The sequence below is a fragment of the Triticum urartu genome, chromosome 3 (genome assembly GCF_003073215.2).
Source record: "Triticum urartu cultivar G1812 chromosome 3, Tu2.1, whole genome shotgun sequence".
NCBI lineage: Eukaryota > Viridiplantae > Streptophyta > Magnoliopsida > Poales > Poaceae > Triticum > Triticum urartu.
In genome coordinates, this window is record NC_053024.1 from 11,569,177 (window position 1) to 11,589,349 (window position 20,173).

The 20,173-nt window shown below is 49.3% G+C and overlaps 1 protein-coding gene across 1 annotated transcript; it reads left to right on the plus strand.

The window, feature by feature from the left end:
• The first annotated feature begins 14,397 nt into the window (after positions 1-14,397).
• LOC125546479 (probable ubiquitin-conjugating enzyme E2 23) lies at positions 14,398-18,267 on the plus strand. Its single transcript, XM_048710734.1, has 6 exons — positions 14,398-14,874; positions 14,965-16,077; positions 16,177-16,302; positions 16,537-16,893; positions 17,394-17,475; positions 17,549-18,267. Exons 1-6 carry the CDS (start codon positions 14,398-14,400, stop codon positions 18,265-18,267), a joined length of 2,874 nt encoding a protein of 957 aa, XP_048566691.1.
• The last annotated feature ends 1,906 nt before the right edge of the window (positions 18,268-20,173 follow it).

Sequence of the window (20,173 nt, forward strand, 5' to 3'; positions counted from 1 at the left end):
TAAAATTATGATACCATCCCAACTTTCAACTTTTTCAGAGTTCATTTGAAATGCTTTCATGTCTTATGGTTCGAAACTTTGATACTTCGAAAGTGATTGTCCATTTTGTACACGAAGTGCATCAAGTTTTTGTCGTAACCAAATTTTTTTAAAAATTCAAATTTAAACTATTTAAAATTTAAAACTAATGGCACTAACAGAAAGTTTATAATTTTTGTGACCTAAAAGCAAAAAGAAATCACTAAAAAACTGTAATTATTTAGTTGTAAGTAGAAATAAAAAATAAATAGAAAAAAATTCTAATTTTATAGTAAAGTTATTCATAAACTAGTGATTCACACAATTTTTAAAAATTCAAATTTAAACTATTTAAAATTTAAAACTAATGGCACTAACAGAAAGTTTATAATTTTTGTGACCTAAAAGCAAAAAGAAATCACTAAAAAACTATAATTATTTAGTTGTAAGTAGAAATAAAAAATAAATAGAAAAAAAATTCTAATTTTATAGTAAAGTTATTCATAAACTAGTGATTCACACAAATTTTTTAAAATTCAAATTTAAACTATTTAAAATTTAAAACTAATGGCACTAACAGAAAGTTTATAATTTTTGTGACCTAAAAGCAAAAAGAAATCACTAAAAAACTTTAAGTATTTAGTTGTAAGTAGAAATAAAAAATAAATAGAAAAAAAATTCTAATTTTATAGTAAAGTTATTCATAAACTAGTGATTCACACAAATTTTTAAAAATTCAAATTTAAACTATTTAAAATTTAAAACTAATGGCACTAACAGAAAGTTTATAATTTTTGTGACCTAAAAGCAAAAAGAAATCACTAAAAAACTTTAAGTATTTAGTTGTAAGTAGAAATAAAAAAATAAAAAACCAAAAAAATGTAGAAATTAAAAAGAAAAAACCAAAAAAAATGCCACCTACTGGGCCTCCAGGGCCTGAATACGACTAGAAACCCTACATGGGCCAGGATTCAGGCCCGCAGAAGGCCCAATAGGCCCACAGGCAAAGCAGTGTCAAATTAGGCCCATAGGCCTGCAGTTCAGAGGAGTTCAAGAGGGAGGAGGCAGCAGTGCTTATAAACTGGTGTTGGGCGCTGTCAACTAGAGATGTGGGACTAAACTTTTGGGCGCGGGGCGCACAAGGGCATTGGTCCCGGTTGGTGGCACCAACCGGGACCAATGGGCTTCGCTTCCCGCCCTTTGGGCTGCCGAAAAGAGGCCATTGGTCTCGGTTCGTGGCAGCAACCGGGACTAATGCCCACCTTTAGTCCCGGTTGCTGCCACGAACCGAGACTAAAGCCTCTGCTATATAAGGCCACACTTTGGAATTTTTCATTCTCATCTTGCAGTTGCAGTTGCCGACGCCGCCAGGCTGCCCCGACGCCGCCCGCCCCCATCGTCGCCGTCGCCCGCGACGCGCGCCGCCCCGGCCCGCCCCCGTCGCCGTCGCCCTCGTCCCTGCCCCGACGCGCACCGCCCCGTCCCGCCCTCGCCGTCGCCCGCGCCGGCCGGCCCCTTGCCCGACGCCCGCCGCCCCGGCCCGCCGTCGCCGTCGCCCGCGTCTCCTACCCCAAGCGCGCGCCCACTGCCCCGTCGCCATCCTCGCCGCCGAATCCGCGCGGTCCTCCTCTGGTCCGGCCGGCGCCCTAGATTTTTTTCATATATAGATGCTTGTTTTTCATATATATATATATATATATATATATATGCTTGTTTTTTATATATATGTATACATATGTTCTCTGTGTATATATCTATGTTCATGTATATATGCAAAAGATTAGGATTAGAAGAGGGAGAAGAATATTAGGATTTTTTATATATATGTATACATATGTTCTCTGTGTATATATCTATGTTCATGTATATATGCAAAAGATTAGGATTAGAAAAATTAGGATTTTTTTCTGTTCATAGATTTTTTTTGGTGATATTAATTATTGTAAATATGAAAATGTTTGTATATTCATATGAACAAATGAATTAGAAGAGGGAGAAGAAGAGGGGGTCGAGGGTCGTCGAACATGAGAGGAGAAAGAGGATAAAAAAAAAAGAGGAATAAGAAAAGAAAAAAGAGGAGAAGAAAGAATAGAGGAGATGATCTTCTCCTCTATTCTTTCTTCTCCCCTTTTTTTCTTCTTCTTCCTCTTTTTTTTATCGGGAACGAGGGTCGTCGAGGGACATAGATGTAGTGTCATCGTTGTCGATATATACCCCCTCCCGATAGCTTACTATGATTAGGTAGCTAGTTCTACGTTTGGCACTAGTATATCCATCTATCATGTTTGAATAATAATTGCCATGTTGTAAATATTTGTAGAAACTATGGACACCGCCCTAGACGAAGCAACAAAAGAAGCGTTGTTGAGGGACATAATCGCAGAAGGAAGTGATGCCATCTCGTTGTTTCTCAACGAAACCGATGGTCTGGAAGGAGAGGGTGAACAAGCTGGCTACGGTGACCTAATGCCGGTGCAAGAAGAAGAACATGAGGACGGCTCCGGTGACCGAACCGAGTCCGGCCAGGTATATATATTAGTTAAGCCTATGCTGACTAGCTGATTGATGCATTCATTGTTTTGGTATGTACACATATTAATTAAGTCTTTGTTCTTTTTTCTAGCCCTCCGGATCGAGCACAACTTCGGTAAAGAGACGAGGCCCGAAGAAAAAGTTGAGCTCGGATGAAAAGTTTGAGATCATAGCAATCGCGCCCGACGGCCAACCTATTGAACCCCTCCGGACAAAGAGCGCATTTGTTGCTCAGTGCGGGGTTCTGGTTAGGGACAAGATCCCGATAAGCATCCAGCAATGGTTTAAGCCGGCTACAGAAGACCCTGAGGTCTCTTATGTCAATGATATGCAGAAAAATGATCTTTGGACTGAGCTGAAGTCAAATTTCACCCTACCGCCTGAGGATAATCCAGAGAACCCAGTTAAAGAGAAATTAATCAAGTCTTTTGCTCTGAAGAGGATGGCAGAACTATTCAGGAGGTGGAAGAAAGAGCTGGATAAGTTTGTCGAAAATAATGAGACACCAGAATTCAAGGGCAGATATGAGAATATCAGAGATCACTGGTCCGCATTTGTGGCCCACAAGACATCGGAAAAGAGTAAGAAGATGTCGGCGACAAACAAGCAAAATGCTGCGAAGAAGAAGCTTCACCATCGCACGGGGTCAGGTGGCTACCTCGTAGCCCGGCCTAAGTGGTCCAAGACTGAGAATGATCTGGTTCATAAAAGGATCGAACCAGAGACAATTAACTGGCCAGACCGTTGCCGGACTTGGTTCTTCGGGGCTGGCGGAACCCTGGACCCTGAAACAGGGAAGTGCATTTGGATGAACGATCAAATGGACATACCAGTCAGTAAGCTTAAGCAGTATATCAAAGCAGCGCAGGAAGGGACGTTCTTTCCAGACAGAGAGAACGACGAGCTCACAATGGCCCTTGGGAATCCTGAGCACCCTGGACGGACACGAGGCACGCCAGGCTCCGTTCCGTGGAAGGTTGGGTTTCCGGACGCAGGCGGCTACAAATCCCATGAGAGGAGGAAAAAAGTGCAGCAGACACAAATGCAGGCGCTGCAAGCAAGGGTGGACGCGATAGAGGAACGAGAAGCAAATCGCAGCAAACGTACTGCCGAAGCCTCCCCCGAAGCTACCCCGCCATCTCAGCGCAGAAGCAGCGTGGCTTCCACCGAGCTGCTTCAGCCAGAGCATGCCTTGACGGCTCCTGCCAGCTATCCCGTGGATGCTATCACGGAGTCTCAAAATTGCCACCTTATGACGCAATGGATGAATTTGAAGGTCAAGGCGGCTGTTGGCTCTGTTTATCCTACTGAACCCGGCGCAACTTTTCACTGCCGGCCGATTCCAGAAGGATATGCTAGGGTGATGGTGGATGAGATAACGGAGGGATTTGAGGACCTCCAGCTTGACCACCCTACCGGTGAAGGGGAGACTCGGCTGGGGTCTGCTTTGAAGACTCCATGCCTATGGCGGAAGGAGCTCATCAACCTTCCGAACTGGACGCCTCCTCCTCCTCCTCCGGCGAGTCAGGGCACTCCGCCTCCACCGCCTCCTCCTCCTCCGGCGAGTGACGATCAGGGCTCTCGGCCGGCTCCTTCTCCGGCGCGCGGCGGCACTCCGCCTCCTTCTCCGCCTGCGCCGACGCGCCCGAGCAGCCAGCCTCCTCCTTCTCCGCCTCGTCAGCAAGGGCGGAAGAGACCTGCCGCCGCTCCAGCTGCTCCGGCGCGTCGTAGTCCTTCTCCTCCGCTGCTTAAGAAAGTAAAGAAGACAACCGCTACGTCTGCTCGGTTGGCGTCTAGCAGTACAACCAGAGGCGGGAGGACATACAGATTCGGTCCTTCTCTGAAGACTCCAGAGAAGTTACCATACGAGAGGACCCAGGAGGAGAACGCCGAGATCGCGCGAGAAGAAGTGAAGAAATTCTTTGAAGGGGTGAAAGCAAAGAAACATTCACCTCCGGAGGAGAAGGTAGATCGGGTGAAAGTGAAGCGCACTCTGGCTGCCCTGACAAAACCACCGAAGTCTGATCCGCCGAAAGGAAACTATGACCGCATTATTGGAAAGGAAGTTGCCGAAGCGGAGCGGTCGGGAAGTACTGTCAGTGATCAAAGGCTGAAAGAACGACGAGCTGGGAAACAAATTGCCCAGCTCGGCGAACAAGCGAAGCAATCGTGCCCCCCGCTCAAGGTGCCTAGCCACAACGTCGATAATGATCCGAGGATGGTGCCCGGTTATAGCAATCTTGCAGATTACCTGCCCGACGAAGTACATTATGAACCCATGGACGTACAGATACAAAGATACGAGTACGGGAAGCCTCTCGTCAGAGATGAAAGATCTCTATCAACGATGATGCGAAGATTGCATGATTGGTACTTGAAAATCTGCAGAGACTCTGGGGGGAGGAGTACTTTGTATTTGAAAGTTAAAAAGGAGCATGACCTCGTTGGAATTGATCTGTTGCCTGTTCCATTTGAGGAGTTCTATCAGTTTTTCAATCAATTGGCCCTCGATAAAGCAACGGTCACCTGCTACTGTCTGTAAGTACTACTACTTCTATCATTAAGTCTCTCCATATAGCTCAGCTCTTTCATTGCATGTATTTATAATCATCCTCACTATATTATGCAGATTGAAGATCGTCGAATTGAAGAAAAGACAAGTCGGTGATATTGGGTTCATTAACACATATCTCATAGATGCAACTCAGGCTAAATTTCATGCCACAGAAACCGAGGCCAGCATGCTAGAATCGTTGATAATAAATCAAAACAAAGATATAATACTCTTTCCTTACAACTTCAAGTGAGTGTTACTGTCTTGTGCGTATTCGGTTTCCCTTATATATTAGTCAAGGTTATAGTAATGTAATTGATGAGTTATGCATGCGTGTGCAGTTTCCACTATATTCTCCTACATATTAAGCTTGAGCAGGGACTAGTAACCGTCTTAGACTCAAGACGAAAAGATCCCAAGGACTATGCAGACATGACTCAAATACTCGAGAAGTAAGTTAAATCGATCATTATCCACCATATCAGCAACTTTGTTCATTTCCTGATATATCAAGTAATTGTTTTCTTTGTCCGGCAGGGTTTGGAGAAAATTCACCAGAAAAGCTCCGGAACTGCCGAAGGAGCTGCAATTTAGACACCCGAAAGTAAGTACTAGCTATAGTAGCATTTTAAGCGCATCTACTAGTCATTCAAGCGCTAGTTTCATCAATACCATTTGGCATTCTTGCTTATCAGTTTGATTAACCTCTATTTCTTGTAAAGTGGTTGTGGCAGCAACAAGGGAATGATTTCTGTGGATACTATGTTTGCGAGTCCATCCGCCACACGACCTGTGAGCGGGGCTACACTGACGAACAATATGAAGTACGTAAATAACAACATTCACAATTTTATTTTATTACCATCATTTGTGTTGAGTTTCATTCATTCATATATATATGTATTGACCCCCTTCTTTAAATTAGATGTTTCGGAAGCGGGATGAACTCCTAGCACCAGCTCGCATGCGAGGAATTCAAGAGGAATTGGCGGCATTCTTTCTTGACCACGTGATCCCTGAAGACGGAGAATTCTATGTTGACCCTGAATCCATATGATTATATTTGTAAGAGATAATTACTGTATATATGTAGCCGGTAGTGTCAGATAGATATACGAGAACTTGTTGTTCGACCAATCTTTCGAAGAAAGAGAGGTGGTCGATATCACTTCTCTCTGTATGCATACATGTTCATCATGATCTTCTGTTTCCTTCGTTTGCTTACTAGCTAGCCAGCGTGTCTAGTCCTCTCTATACGTATGTATAGTACGTAGCGTCGACCCAGCACGGACATAAGAGAGGACACTTCTCTCTATTAATTATAGCTAGCTAACACAATATATGAAACACCAAAATTAACCCCCCAAAACCCCCAAACCCCCCCCCTTTCAAAAAAAAACAAAAAATCCAGCCATAGAAATGCTGACGCGTGGATGCCTATTGGTCCCGGTTGGTGCCACCAACCGGGACCAAAGGGTCTCCTGACGGGGCTCTGCGCACTGCCCACGTGGAGGGCCTTTAGTCCCGGTTCTGGATTGAACCGGGACTAAAGGTGGGAGGTATTAGTACCGACACTTTAGTCCCGGTTCACGAACCGGGACTAAAGGCCCTTACGAACCGGGACTATAGGCCCTTTTTCTACCAGTGATGGCACTGGGAGGGAACCAACACGCAAGGAGAAGCAAAATGCACGGTGGGGCTGCTGATGATAGAGCAACAATGGTGGGAAGCCACCGAACCTGCTGGTGGCGCTGCATCCACCTCGTCCCCGTCGCCCACCTTCATCTTCCCTGCTACCACGGCCAGCCCTGGCCTCCAGCTCATCCCCGCCCGCCCACCTTGCTACGGACCGCCTCAGCCTTCGCCTCGTCCCCCACATCCTCACGACTGCCTTGACCTTCGGCTCATCCCCGACGCCGACATCCTCACGGCTGACCCCGACCTCCTCACGGCCAAAGGGGGTGGGCGGAGGACACCGCTGCGGCAGCATCAGCAAGTTGGCCGGAGGTGGTCGTCCCTCTCCCTTCCCTCCAGTGCTATCCCCCAATAGGTAGTAGTGTGGATCTTCCCAAGGTGCTACACTGTAATTTGTCCTCATAGAAGGTACGCATAATCCTCCATATGAGGTTCATCATCAACACCCCAGCCGGGAGCAAGGAGGCCTTCTCGCAGCGCCACCATGCGTGTCTAGGTCCAAAGTTCTTTTTCTAAAAAAATTGTACAACACATCCCTGTATATTTCTTGTTCAAAAATTATGAGCTCATGATTTCTTTAGTGTTGCACTCAAATTTTGGATTTTCTAGCATTCTTTCTAGTGGTTTTTTGTACATCTAATGCAAATGTTTTGCGCTACAGATAATTTGCACTAAACGAAATTTGTTTCTCGTTTACCTGGTAAAATCTAGCGCAAATTAGACAAACTTTGCAAACATCTATAAGTACTAGCTTTCGGCTGCAGCTTAGGGCAGAAAGTAAACAATCAGCCAAAATGTCATCAAAGTGGTGGACCCCACCGCTCACCTGAGTTCGGTTGCTGGCTGGCTGTCCTGTGCGCCCTTGTCCCTCGAAGCGGACAAATGGGAGTAGCAACCACTTTGTCGTACTCCTCCTATTAGCAGTGATTAAGTAATGTTTATGCAACTAATAAAACATAACTAGTGCATTCGAATCATTTGAGGTCTTTTTTAAGTCCTTGATTTAATGCTACAGTGCTATTTAAATATAGCGCCGACTCAAACGGACGCGTCCGCTTTTCGTCTCAACGCGCCGACCCAAATGGACGCGCGTCCATATTTCGTCCGCCTGCCGACACATTCGCGGTCTAATTTTGAGCCTCATTTAGGTCGACGCAGACATGAGACGGAAGCGCGCGCCGTGCGCCAACTACTACCCCTGGCCCGCCAGTCGGTGGCAAAGACTACACCATTTCCCTCCACTTTCCCAAAAACCATCCCGCCCGCACGCACTCCCCGCCGCTCGCCATGAACGACGCCCTCGATGCCACTGCCGGCCTCGCCCTCCTCGCCTCGTCCGACATCACATCCGTCCCCTTCGGTAAAGGCAAGCCCTCCCCCCCTCCCCGGCGCAAGACCGTCGCGTCGTCCAAGAAGAAGAAGCATCTAATGCCTGAGAAGCGGGCCGCGGAGTCGGCGAAGAGGAAGGGTTGGAGGCACGCGGCGGACGCAAGGGACGAAGCAGCGGCTGCGGGGGAAGACCAACTCCAAGAAGAAGGACAAGCGGGATGTGGCATCGATCTCCTTGATCGCAACCGTGGAGAGCATGATGACCAAGAAGGACTCAAGGGAGGGGAAGCATCGGCAAGACAAGAAAGAGCAAATGAATGCCTTCATGGAGATCCAATGAGAAGGCTTTAGATGAAGGCGGAGAAGCAAACGAGAATGCTTGAGATGGAGGCGGAGAAGCAAGCCAAGATGCTAGACATCAAGGCCGCCAATGCCAAGACCAAGGCGAAAGAAGTGGCTCTCGCTAGCATGATGACGGGGTTGGAAATCAAGAAGGTCGACCTCAACACCGTGTCGCCGAGGAAGAGGCCATGGTTCGAGAAGATGCAGGACGACATGCTCAAGTTCGACGGCGAGTGATCTATGGCGGCGACCTCCATCCCTTTTTTGCATGCCGGGCAAGTGTGTTGTCATGACCACGACCGAGATGGCGTGGTTGAATTTCCCGCCCCTTTTTGTGTGCTGGCATTTGTGCCGACCGCTAGCAAGTGCGCCAATATGAACTATGTGGTGTTTTTTTGGAGCTGGCATTGTATGTCGGCCGCTGGCATGGTGTCGACATGAACTTTGGGCGACGGCATGGCCGCTAGCATGATCTACGGCCGCGGGCCTTTTCAAATTTGTGTGCGGGCATGAAACTGGTCTAGGGCGTTGGGCGCACTGCTGACCCAAATCATAAACAGGGCGGACGCCGAACGGGCGGCCGATTCAAATGGACAAAATCACTATCTTTTTGGTCGGCACGTTGGATTTGGTCTTACTCCTGTAGCAATCTGAACTCAAAATGCAACTGGCGATCACAAGTTTTCAAGCACTCAAGCTATTGCCCGGCAGTGCACCGTTGAGAACTGGAACAACTTATAGATGTGGAGAAAAAACCAACTCATGCTAGACTGACATACTACGATTAGGAACCGAAACATCAAGCCTAGCAGAAAAGAAAGCAACAGTGACTACTGACTACAAACAAATCATAACAATGACATCTATGCTTAACATGCTCCTGGGACTTGTAGCATGGGTGGCGGATGTTGGTCGGAGCTCGGCGATGCCACTACTCGCTGTACAGGCATGCCCCAGGTCTCCTCGCACTTGTTGCACTGCAACTGCTCCAACATGCCCGAGCTGTACACCTTCAACTCCATCCCGCCGGCGGACTTGACCAGCTGGCTGCCCTTCTCGATGCCACCGCTGCTGCCCTTGCGCTCCTGCACCTTCACGCCCTCCACATCGCTGCTGCTCGTATTGCATCTGCACATGCAAATTGTCGAACAGGTTAGCCCCATTGATCCAAATGGAACAGAACCGCGGGATGGAGTAGCAGTAGTGTAGGGCTTGGATGATGATCTCACTTGTTGCACACCTCCAACTCCAGCCCGCCGGTGGCCCTCGAGAACTGGCCGCCCTTCTCGCCGCCGCCGTCGACCTGGAGGGCTTGGATGGAGATGCTCTTGGTCATCACAGCGTGTCGCGTGGCCATAGGAGCAGAGGGTACCTCGATGACCATGCGGCAGGCCTGGGGGGTTCCCCCCCCCCCCCCCCCCCGCGTGCGCGCTCAACCGAGGGGCTCCAACCCTAGCCGCCGGGTCACCGCTCCTTCCTCTCCCTCCCCTCCGTCGCTGCCGGTGGTCAGTGCCGGGCATAGCTTATGCGTGCGACGGTGGCGGCGGAGGCACCCCTCCCTCTCGCGGGTCATAGGGTGACGCGGGGCGCCCTGGCTCGATGGTGTGACCCCAATCTGGACTGCGGCGGGGACGATCTGGTTCATGACGGCCCAGATCCGGATTACGACGGTGTGGCGGCCGGCTGGCATCCTAATGGCGGCTGTGGAGGCGCCGGCGATGGCTGTGCGCGGCGGCGTCGGAGGCGGCGCAAGCTGCGGGCGCGCCGGCCTGCCCTGTTTGGGCGGCGACGGCGGCTTTGAGGGCCTGGTGGTCGCGTCGGCGGCACCTTCAGTTAGATCTATTCTGACTGGTGCAGCCAGCAATGGTGGTCATCACTTTCGTCAGAGGTGGCCAGCCCGTGGCTGGGTGGTCGAATATCGAAATTCGTCAGCAGTCTCGGCTACGAGTCGGGGAGACATAGTTGCCGGTGAAAACCGAGCCGTTGGTGGGCGATGGCGGCATTTTGCGCCGTTACCTTGATAAGGCGTCGTCGTGTAGCAGTTGTCAACCCACCCGTGCTGCTTCAGGGGAAACCCTAGGATCTAGTCTTCCAGATTGGACGATGGCGGTACTACGGTGTCGTTTCTCTCTTGGGAGTATCGTTTGTGGAGCAGCGCTGGGAGACAAAGGCGGGAGGTGGAGCGGCTTTGTCTTGCACGGAGCATCGGTGGAGCTATCAAGTCATGGCTGACCGACAGGTGCTAAGCTGAGTCATGCCTAGTTGGCAGGTGCTACGCATGACGGATCTTCCAGAGTCTTTGCGTCTAGACGAACGAGCGCAGGGCGGTGGTCTTGTTGGGTGCCGTGGTGGCGGCGACGGATGTTTGGACTGGCAAAGATGATGCGGATCTCTATCCTAAAGATGGGTCAGTGGTCCGATGATGATGGTGGCTTCTAAAACGTATGCATGTGGTGTGCCCTTTAGGTAGGCTGCACTGGCTATTGGCCCCGGTAGGTTATGTGGATGGATCAGCGACGACGCCAGTTTTAGATATGGGGAGTGAGAGCACTCCATATTATCGAGTTTGTAGGTGTGAGTGGTGGCTTCGGGTGGATTGATGTATATACTTGCCAGACCTTTGTGGGATAATTAATAAAGATGGCTATATGCATCGATTGATGCAGAGGCCGGGGCTTTAACCTCCTTTTCAAAACAAATGCGGCGGGCCTGGGTCTTCTAGTGCGGGTGGCGGAGCTCGGCCATGCCGTGTGCGAATTGCCGGGTCTCCTCGAACACCAGCCCGCCGGCGGACTTGACCAGCTAGCCGCCCTTCTCCCCGCCGCCGCCGCCCCCTAGCCTGCGCGCCCTCCACTTCATGGCTCATAAACTCATGTTGCTCCTGGCATTGCATCGATACAAGCATTTTATGGAACAGGTGAGTGTCATTGTTCGTAATGGAAGAGAACTGCAGGATTCGAGATGATCTCGTCGAGACAAAATTCACCGGCTTCGTCATGCGATGCTTGCCTTTGGCACCCCTCCTGGTCATTTCCAGGTAGCCGGTTGACTGATGGAGATGCTCTTGGGCATCACCATCTGCCCCGTGGCTGCGTGCTTTTCTGCTGGGAGACGAGCGCTACATGGCCTGCACCTCGGGGGAGCTGAGGTGGAGAGGATGGAGAGGAGGCGAGGCGCGCCATTGGCAGCACGGGGGAATTGGCATGGCCTGCGTGTGCACGTGCCGAGGTGGAGGCGGCGGAGCTGCTCGGCCAGTGTGACGGCGGCCGCTGAGCATGGCGAAGCGGCCGCCGAGGCCGTTGTTGGCGACGCGGAGCCCAAACCTGGAATACTCGTGGCGGAGCGCAGCGGCCTCGCGCGCAGCGTCGCCATGGTCGACGCGGAAGTCGGAGTATGACGAGGACGAGCAAGGCATCGCACATGGGGACGCCCTCGGGCTCGGGGTGCCGCGCGACGTGGTCCTCGGGCCCGGGACGAAGCTTGTGCAGCCGCTGTAGAAGCAGATATTGTCGCCCATGCTCCGGCGCGAGCACCTCCCTCCCACTTATGCCTTGGGGTCATCGTCCCCGGTAACGTCCGACGCAAGGGCGGCGAACGGGTTGGGCGGGGCGGAGACTCCGGTGGTGGTCAGGTCGACGGGGACCTCCTCAGGGGTCTCGTCCTCCTGCACCTTGAACTAGATGCATAGACCTGGCGCCATCTTGGAGGCGGCGTGGGGGAAGCCGAATTTTCCGGTGCCGCGCTCCGCGCTCATCTGCTCCTCCTTCCTCCCTCCTCCTGAGAAAGAGCGATCCAAGCCGAAGTGATCCCTGATGGCCCCCACCACCCAGCCCCGTGCTCCCGTCGTATGCCGCCGCACCACCCCTCCTCCGCCCCGCTCGCGCCGCCCCATCGCGCTGGCCAAGCACGTCACCCCCGCCTTCGGCCTTCCGCCGTCACGACCATGGCGTTGTTCCATCACATCTAGCTTGAGGTGCAGCTCAACGACACGAAGGAGCAGGTCCAGTCCTTCTTCTCGCAACCGGTATCTCTGCCCTGGTGAACCCCTTCGGCGCGTCCCCACAGATGTGAGTGGGGACGACAAGCCAAGGCCTAATCGGAGGGGCTTGCGCCGGAGCGTAGCCGACTCCGGCGATGGCGAGCTTGAGCAACATCAATTACGAAGAGTCTCTGGATAACTATATATCTACCTATACTATGGATTTAGTATGGAGTCAAATATAGTAAATATTAGGCACATGTGCGAGTCAAATAAATATCAACATTTATACTAAAAGTTAATACATGTTAATTTATAAGTCATTTTTCCAACTCACAGTGATTGTTAATTTTTATGGTGAACTTAAACATTTTTCATAATTGATTTACATTTCTCAATAAAATACACACTAAAACATGTTTCTATCTGTTCAACTTAAATGTGATAGTAAGGCATGAAGAAATTACATGTCTTCCTGGATTTATTTGTGAATCTTCTATTAATGTAGCATATCTGTATTGATTTTATATAGGCAATACCTATGATTTCCATAGACTAAGGGATACCCTCTAGATCTTATGGCTAATAGTCTGTTTGTAGGTCGAGATTCTTTCTGCACCATCCAAAATTAAGTGTAAACACAAAGATTCAAGCATGATGACAACTGTCATATAGGACCCATTTTATTCCTCCTATAAATATATATCCTTAGCGGCAACAATACACTACAAGCATTTTCCACTTTCTATCAATGCGGTAGTTTACTTACAAGATTGAATCCAACTAACGCACACCCCTCCCTCTATTGGCTACCAATCTAATCTGGGCAAGAGTAAACAAGCATACGAAGAGAAATTTGCATCCATAAACCAAACATAAAGGCATCCATAAATCTAAACATTAAGCACATGATCAAGCTCAGAGCTAGGGACTAAATCAGATTAATCATAATTATGTAGCGCATCTCATATGGCTATTGTCTACTAACTATTTTTGTACACTTGAAAAACAACTCTTGGCCGAGCCCATGGATTCTCTTCCTCTCTACTTGTCGACTACAAATCCTAGTGCCTTGACTCTGTGTGTGTGCGCGCGCGCGCACTAGTGAAGCTATGTACAAAGTTGCAGGTGCCATGCCCCTCCCCTAGCCTTGGCTAGTTTTGTGGAGAATGTGTGTGTGTGTGAGAGAGAGAGAGAAAGAGAGAGAGAGATTGGGGGAGGGAGCTCCGTCAGCTACGTCCAGACTAACGAACTTGAGGAGGATCGGAGCAAGACAAACTCGAAAAAGAAGCGCCACCATCTACCCGAGCGTTGTGCCTGCAAGAACTAAAAAGCCCTAATCTATAAACTACTAATCGGAGGAGAGGCACCGGGATTCCCCTCCCCGCCACCAACACTGAAGCGGCAGACGAGGGGAGGCAAATCTACAGACTCGTCAGTGAAGTCTGGAAGAGAGATTTTGTTCTAGCCGTCTAAGGTCAGGGGAAGAAACTATTAAGATGGGTTCTGCATCTCCGGAAAGAGTGTACTTCCCTCTCTCCATCTACCTTGCCATGAGACGGCGCTGCACGTCGCATGAGGCGGTGGGAATTTTCGATCGGGTGACGAGGAGAAACGAACGCATGTTAGACGCCTATGATATCGAAAAAGAAAAGAAAATGTATTGCTATCGTAGAAGGAACAAAATCCTCATCCGTATAAGGCTAGAACTCAGGATCATTTTTTTTTTCTATATATACAGTTTCCGTCGTGTGCGATCGATCTGTATTAAGCAGGCCGTGGTACTTGTCCGAGTAGTACAGGAATTCTAATACAATCCGTACGTGGTATATAGCATATGTACCTAGCACCACCGATCCGCCGGACGAGATCGGAAAGCAAGCAATCGGCATAAGGCCGCCAGCTTCTGGTACGTACGTACGTGCTCTCGCCCGAAAAGTCGGTTACGATGGACGTCGTCCCCGCGGCGGAATCTCCCAATCTTTACTTTCTCGACCTCGTGAGTTCCGGCCCCATGCTCATCGACCGAGGTCTCGTTCTCCCGGACGGCGAGGTGGACAACCACTATCTCCCCGTCGACAAGTTCGAGCTCCTGCGCATCGATGACAGTGTTGTGTACAAGAACATCGGCGACATCAAGGTGGTCGACAGGAGCCACCTGTACCCCGGACAGTTGGTCGGATCGGCCTCCGACATGGGCGGCCAAATCGGCGTCATCACCGGCGTCAACACCATGCTCAACCTGGCCAAGCTCGACAACAAAGGCCTGCCAATCAAGGTCATCAGGGGAGTGCCCCCATCTAGCCTGCGGCGCATCAGGAGCCTCAACCTTGGCGACTTTGTCGTGTCCGGGCCGTGGCTCGGCCGCGTCGTGGAGGTGTCGATCGACATCGATGTATTGTTCGATGACGGAGCCGTCTGCAGGGTCAGCGATGCGGAGTCCAAGAACCTTGTGGCGGTGTGTGAGAACCGCCACACCAGGCGTCGCTGCCAAATGAACAGCATATTCCACCAGGGGCAGTCCGTCGGCGGGCCGGACGCTTGTTCAATCTTCAAGGCGGCACGGTGGCTTAATGGCTATTGGCATCCTCAACGAGACCTAGGAACCATCATGACGCTGGAGACCTCTGGCGTCCTCGTCTACTGGGTTGCATCAATGCATTGTGGCACCGACAAGGAGCTACTGGAGGCATCCGCTCCTCCGGCCTACCAGAACCCAGACGATCTAACATTTTTCTGCGCCTCGTACGATTGCTGCTGGGGGCTTGCTGACCGCTGTTTTTTCCTTGAAACTAGTTCCAACGAAGGGGGTGCAGCTTGCTCTCCTGATCAACATCATGATGATGATGATGATGATGGGGAGGAGGAGGAATATAATGCATGCTCAGAGGACAATCAAGAAGAGTGTGAAGCATCAACCTCTCAGGTGGTACCTCCCACGAAGCAGAAAGATGCGAGGTTTTATCGGAAGCAGCTAAGGAAGTTTGTCTTTGAGGGCCATAGACGGGCACAACGGTCACAAGTCATGAGACATGTGGAGGTGGAGTTTCCCATGCTCGTCGCCAACACGTGCACCACCGTAGACGTGCTGTGGCAAGACGGCACACGGCAACAAGGCAGGCCTTCAGCGACCATCGTCCCCTTTGGGATCTGGAATGAGCAAGAGTTCTTTCCCGGGCAACACGTTGTCGCCAACCTTCCTGTTAATGCCACCGTTGACGCTATTGATGACATGACAACTATTAGTGTCAACAACGGCATTGCCGCACCTGGAACTAGACCAGCGGAGCGTGTGGGCATCGTCAAGAGCATGCAATACGAGGACCAGACGGTTTGTGTATCATGGTTCAAGACGCCAGGGCATCCTGATGAGGCTAGGGAGGTTGAGTGCGATGATACCGTCAGTGCTTATGACCTAAGATTGGACTCTAACCACTCTGCTTACTATGGTGATATTGTCATTCGTATCCTACCATCAGTATCAACAGATGACGGCAAAAGTGCACCCTTGTTACAGGGAAACAAGAAGAAAAATGCCGTTCCCGCCAATCTTTCATGGGTGGGGCGGGTAGTTGAACTTTCTAATGGGCACGTCCAAGTCAAGTGGGGTGATGGTAGCATGTCAACGGTACGTGGGTAGTTTCTAGTACCTTTCTTAGATCTACAACTATGTTACATTCTCTACTAAACTCATTAGTTGTTGTTGATTTGTTTGGGCGAGCTGCAGGTATGGCCCCATGAGATCGTTGTCGTCAATGACGAGAACTACATGGAGCTATGGCTTGAAATGGGCGACTGGGTAGAGGACGATGGCATTGATGACGCACCCGAAGAACCGGTTGCTGCCAACACGGTATATATCTATCTTTGTAAACATTATCCACTTGGGGACTATTTTAGTTTCTCCTGGTAGGCACCAAATTAAGTACTATTTATACTATGATGATAATATGATTTTATGGATGGATTCACCTCAATTGATGTGGCTATATGTGTTTTGACCTGAAACTGTAGGAATTTCTTCCGGCAGTCATTTTTATAGATTTTCACCTCAAATGATATGGCTATATGTGTTATCTGATTTTAGGACATTGATCTTCAGAATCTAGATAACGGTGTCGAAAGCGTCAGCACGACAATGTCAAGGACAAGACTTTTTGGTTCTTCATTCCGGTCTTTGCTCCAATTGACCAGCGACATGGTGGCTCGAGGTAAAGGATACTTGATGAACTGGCGATCATCGTTGTCGTCGTTGCCAAGCTCAGAGTTACCCGCGCCCGCAAACGATGATAGTATCGGTGGTGCTGCAGTGGGGACCAGCGATGCTGCTGTAGATGTGACCAGCCATGGTACCTGTTGCTCCGATGAATCGTTCTGCTTTCCACGTTTCGATGTACTGCAGATCAGCCCTCTGGATCACCACTACCTTGACACTACGGACCAGGTAATTATATACTCCCTCCATTTGTTTTTAGTCTGCATATAAAGTTTGGTCAAAGTCAAGCTTTGTAGAGTTTGACTAACTTTATATTAAAAAATATAAACATTCACAATATGAAATCAATATTATCAGATGCACCATGAAACTATTTTCATACCATATAGTTTTAGTATCGTAGATGTTCATATTTTTTTATATAAATTTGGTCAAACTTTGTGTAGTTTGACTTTGACCAAATCTTATATGCGGACTAAAAAGAAACGGAGGGAGTATGTTAGAAAATGATGAAGAACGTAAGTAACTATTAAGTTTAGAGTAAAGAAGGTTTACATGCACAATATGGTTTGTCTAACGCTGGAATCCATTTTACGGCATTCGTTTTTTAGTGCAAAACTAAACTCCCTAACTTAAAATTAGTAAATGACCACACAACATGTTACAAGTCATTACAAAACGTATTTTGCTAAATGTAGAACTTTAATCAACGCTCTTTTTTTTTCAAGGAAATGCAGGGCACTAGTCGTGCGAAGAGTTGGGCTAAAGCAGTGCAAAAGGAATGGAAAATTCTGGAGAACGACTTACCAGGTATGTGAATGTAGCTCAAAATACATGGTCCATATGCATGGATACAAATGAATATCCACTTATTTAATTGCAGAAACCATCTACGTGCGAGCGTTCGAGGACCGCATGGATCTGCTCCGGGTGGTGATGGTGGGCGCGAGCGGGACACCGTACCATGACGGCCTCTTCTTCTTCGATCTGCAGCTACCTCCTTCGTACCCAGATGCCCCACCGCAAGTGTATTACCACTCCTTCGGCCTACGCCTCAATCCAAACCTCTACGAGTCTGGTACAGTGTGCCTCAGCCTGCTAAACACATTCGGTGGCGAGGGCACCGAGGTCTGGTCCTCGACGGCGTCAAGCCTCCTCCAAGTCGTTGTCTCCATCCAGGGCCTTGTCCTCAATGACAAACCATACTACAATGAGACTGGCTATGAGACAATGGTCGACAAACCGGAGGGCCTCCGCAATGCGCTGCCCTACAGCGAGAATGCTTATCTGCTCACCCTCCGGACCATGCTACACCTTTTACGTCGGCCACCTCAGGGATTTGAGGAATTCATTAAGGAACACTTCCGCCATAGGGGAAGGTTTGTGCTCAGGACATGCAATGCGTGGCTGCAGGGAAATATTGTCGACAATGCTCATGCCACTGAAGTGAGTAGGAAGCAGCCGTGCTCGGCTGGGTTAAGGCTTGCACTCACCAACGTGGTGCCAAGCCTCATGGCGGCCTTCACAGAGATCCGAGCCGACGGGTGCGAAGAGTACCGTAGCTGTGAATCAAATTGCCATGTGCTCTCAGCAACTCACTAGACAGATGAATATGTGATTGTGAGACCTTTGGTACACCTACAGATTAGTTTGGATAGGGAGGGGGCTACGTCAAAATTGAAGGGGGGGGGGGGGGGGGGGGGATTAGCTGAAAAGTGGGGTACGCAGATATATGATTTTTGGTGATGGTGGTGGTCTTGTAATCATTCACATTTTTGTTCTACAACAATTACATACTCCTGTAGGTTACGGATTTTGCTATGCTTATTAAACATGCTTCCCTTCTATAGCTATATAATAACTTCCAAAAGTCATAATTTTGGTTAATATATACATTTCTAGGAAGTTAAAGAGAGTAAACTGCGAAAGAAATGAGTTAAGGAAAACACTTTTTTTGGTGTAAAACTACAAATTAATTAAGATGGTTTTGTACTTAAAGTAGATCATAACCATGTTATAACAAGTGTCGTTCTGTTCTGAAATGATGGTTATGTACCTTCTCGCTGTTTCATGCTTTTTGTTCTACATTTGTCTGCTGTTAATTTATCATGCTAAATATTATAAAGAAAGTGATGCTATGGGGTATCTGCAATGCATGAAAAAAAATGTAGAACCACAATGATCGGAATTGTACATCATATGGCACTTTGATCAACAAGGTGCGCAATACCAAATTCTTCTAAGAACAAGGCTCCATGTAATACAACTACGTTCGGTAGGCTTCGAGCACTTTAGAAAGAATTTGATACATTTGGTAGCGCTCGACGAACCACACAGTTTAGCCATGATGTATTTCTCACAAAGAGACACAAAATACAAGTATTTGCTTCCAAAGGATATTGCAAGGGAATTAAATTCTTTGCTAATCAAACATGGCAGATAATGTGTACGATCCTCCGACTCCCGCAAACATCCATATACCAAGCCTAATAATCGAAGAAAAATCTACAAACTAATGAGGCGAACAGGCGAAAAATCGATCAAGAACAACACATATTAGGACATACAAGAACACCAAATTTTGCCAAACACCCATTGGTTTCACCTCATTAGGACATCTCCCAGGGCAACCCCCAATTTTCCTCCCTCGTCCGTCCACGGACCGCGGGGGGGGGGGGGGGGGGGGGGGGGGGGGGGGGGGGCAGTCGCAGATCACACGGATGCGGGAGGTCCTTTTCCAACCGTATGCGCATACATTTCAAACACCTTTTCAGCAACCCGGATGAAATTCATGCAAAGACGGACGGATTTCATACAAACACGGCGGATTTTCATTAGATTTAGAAAAAAATGACGCTAAACCTATCCTACAGTGGCAACGCCCAACGTCCAAAACCTTCTCGTCCTCCATCCGTCGTCTTCATGTCCATGGTGATAAGACCGATGAAGTGAAGATGCGGCCTTCGGCGAGGAAGAGTAGAACATGGGAGACAGACTGGCCCACATGGGACACAAGGCCCTGATGCCTCCCGTGCCCTACTCATCCTCGAAGGAGTCCGCGCCTTGTCCGTCGCCGGTAGACGTGAGGTCCACGATAGAAATTGGTGGCGCCCGCGCTGTCTTCGTCTCACCGGGCCGCCAGCGGCGTATAGGAGGCGCATCTGCCGTTGTTCTTGTTCGCGATTGCCTGGAGCTGCGCCACCACGGCGGCCGCTTGAGCGTGGACGACATCATATATGGCACGCTGCTTCGCGATGAAGTTGGGGTTCGCCGCGGCCATAGCCGCCACGACCTTCTCGCTCGCGCGCTTGTTGTAAATCTGGCCCTCCGCCAGCCGGTGCTGCTCCAGGAGGAACAACGATACAACCTGTTCCACCTACGCCTGTTGGAATGCAGACAAAGGCGCCGGCACAGGCTGCACCTCTACCATGGCTACATTGTACTGCGCCTCCTCCATGGTGAGGCTGGCATGCACAGGAGGCGCGGGAGCCGAGGCAGTGTCGTCGGA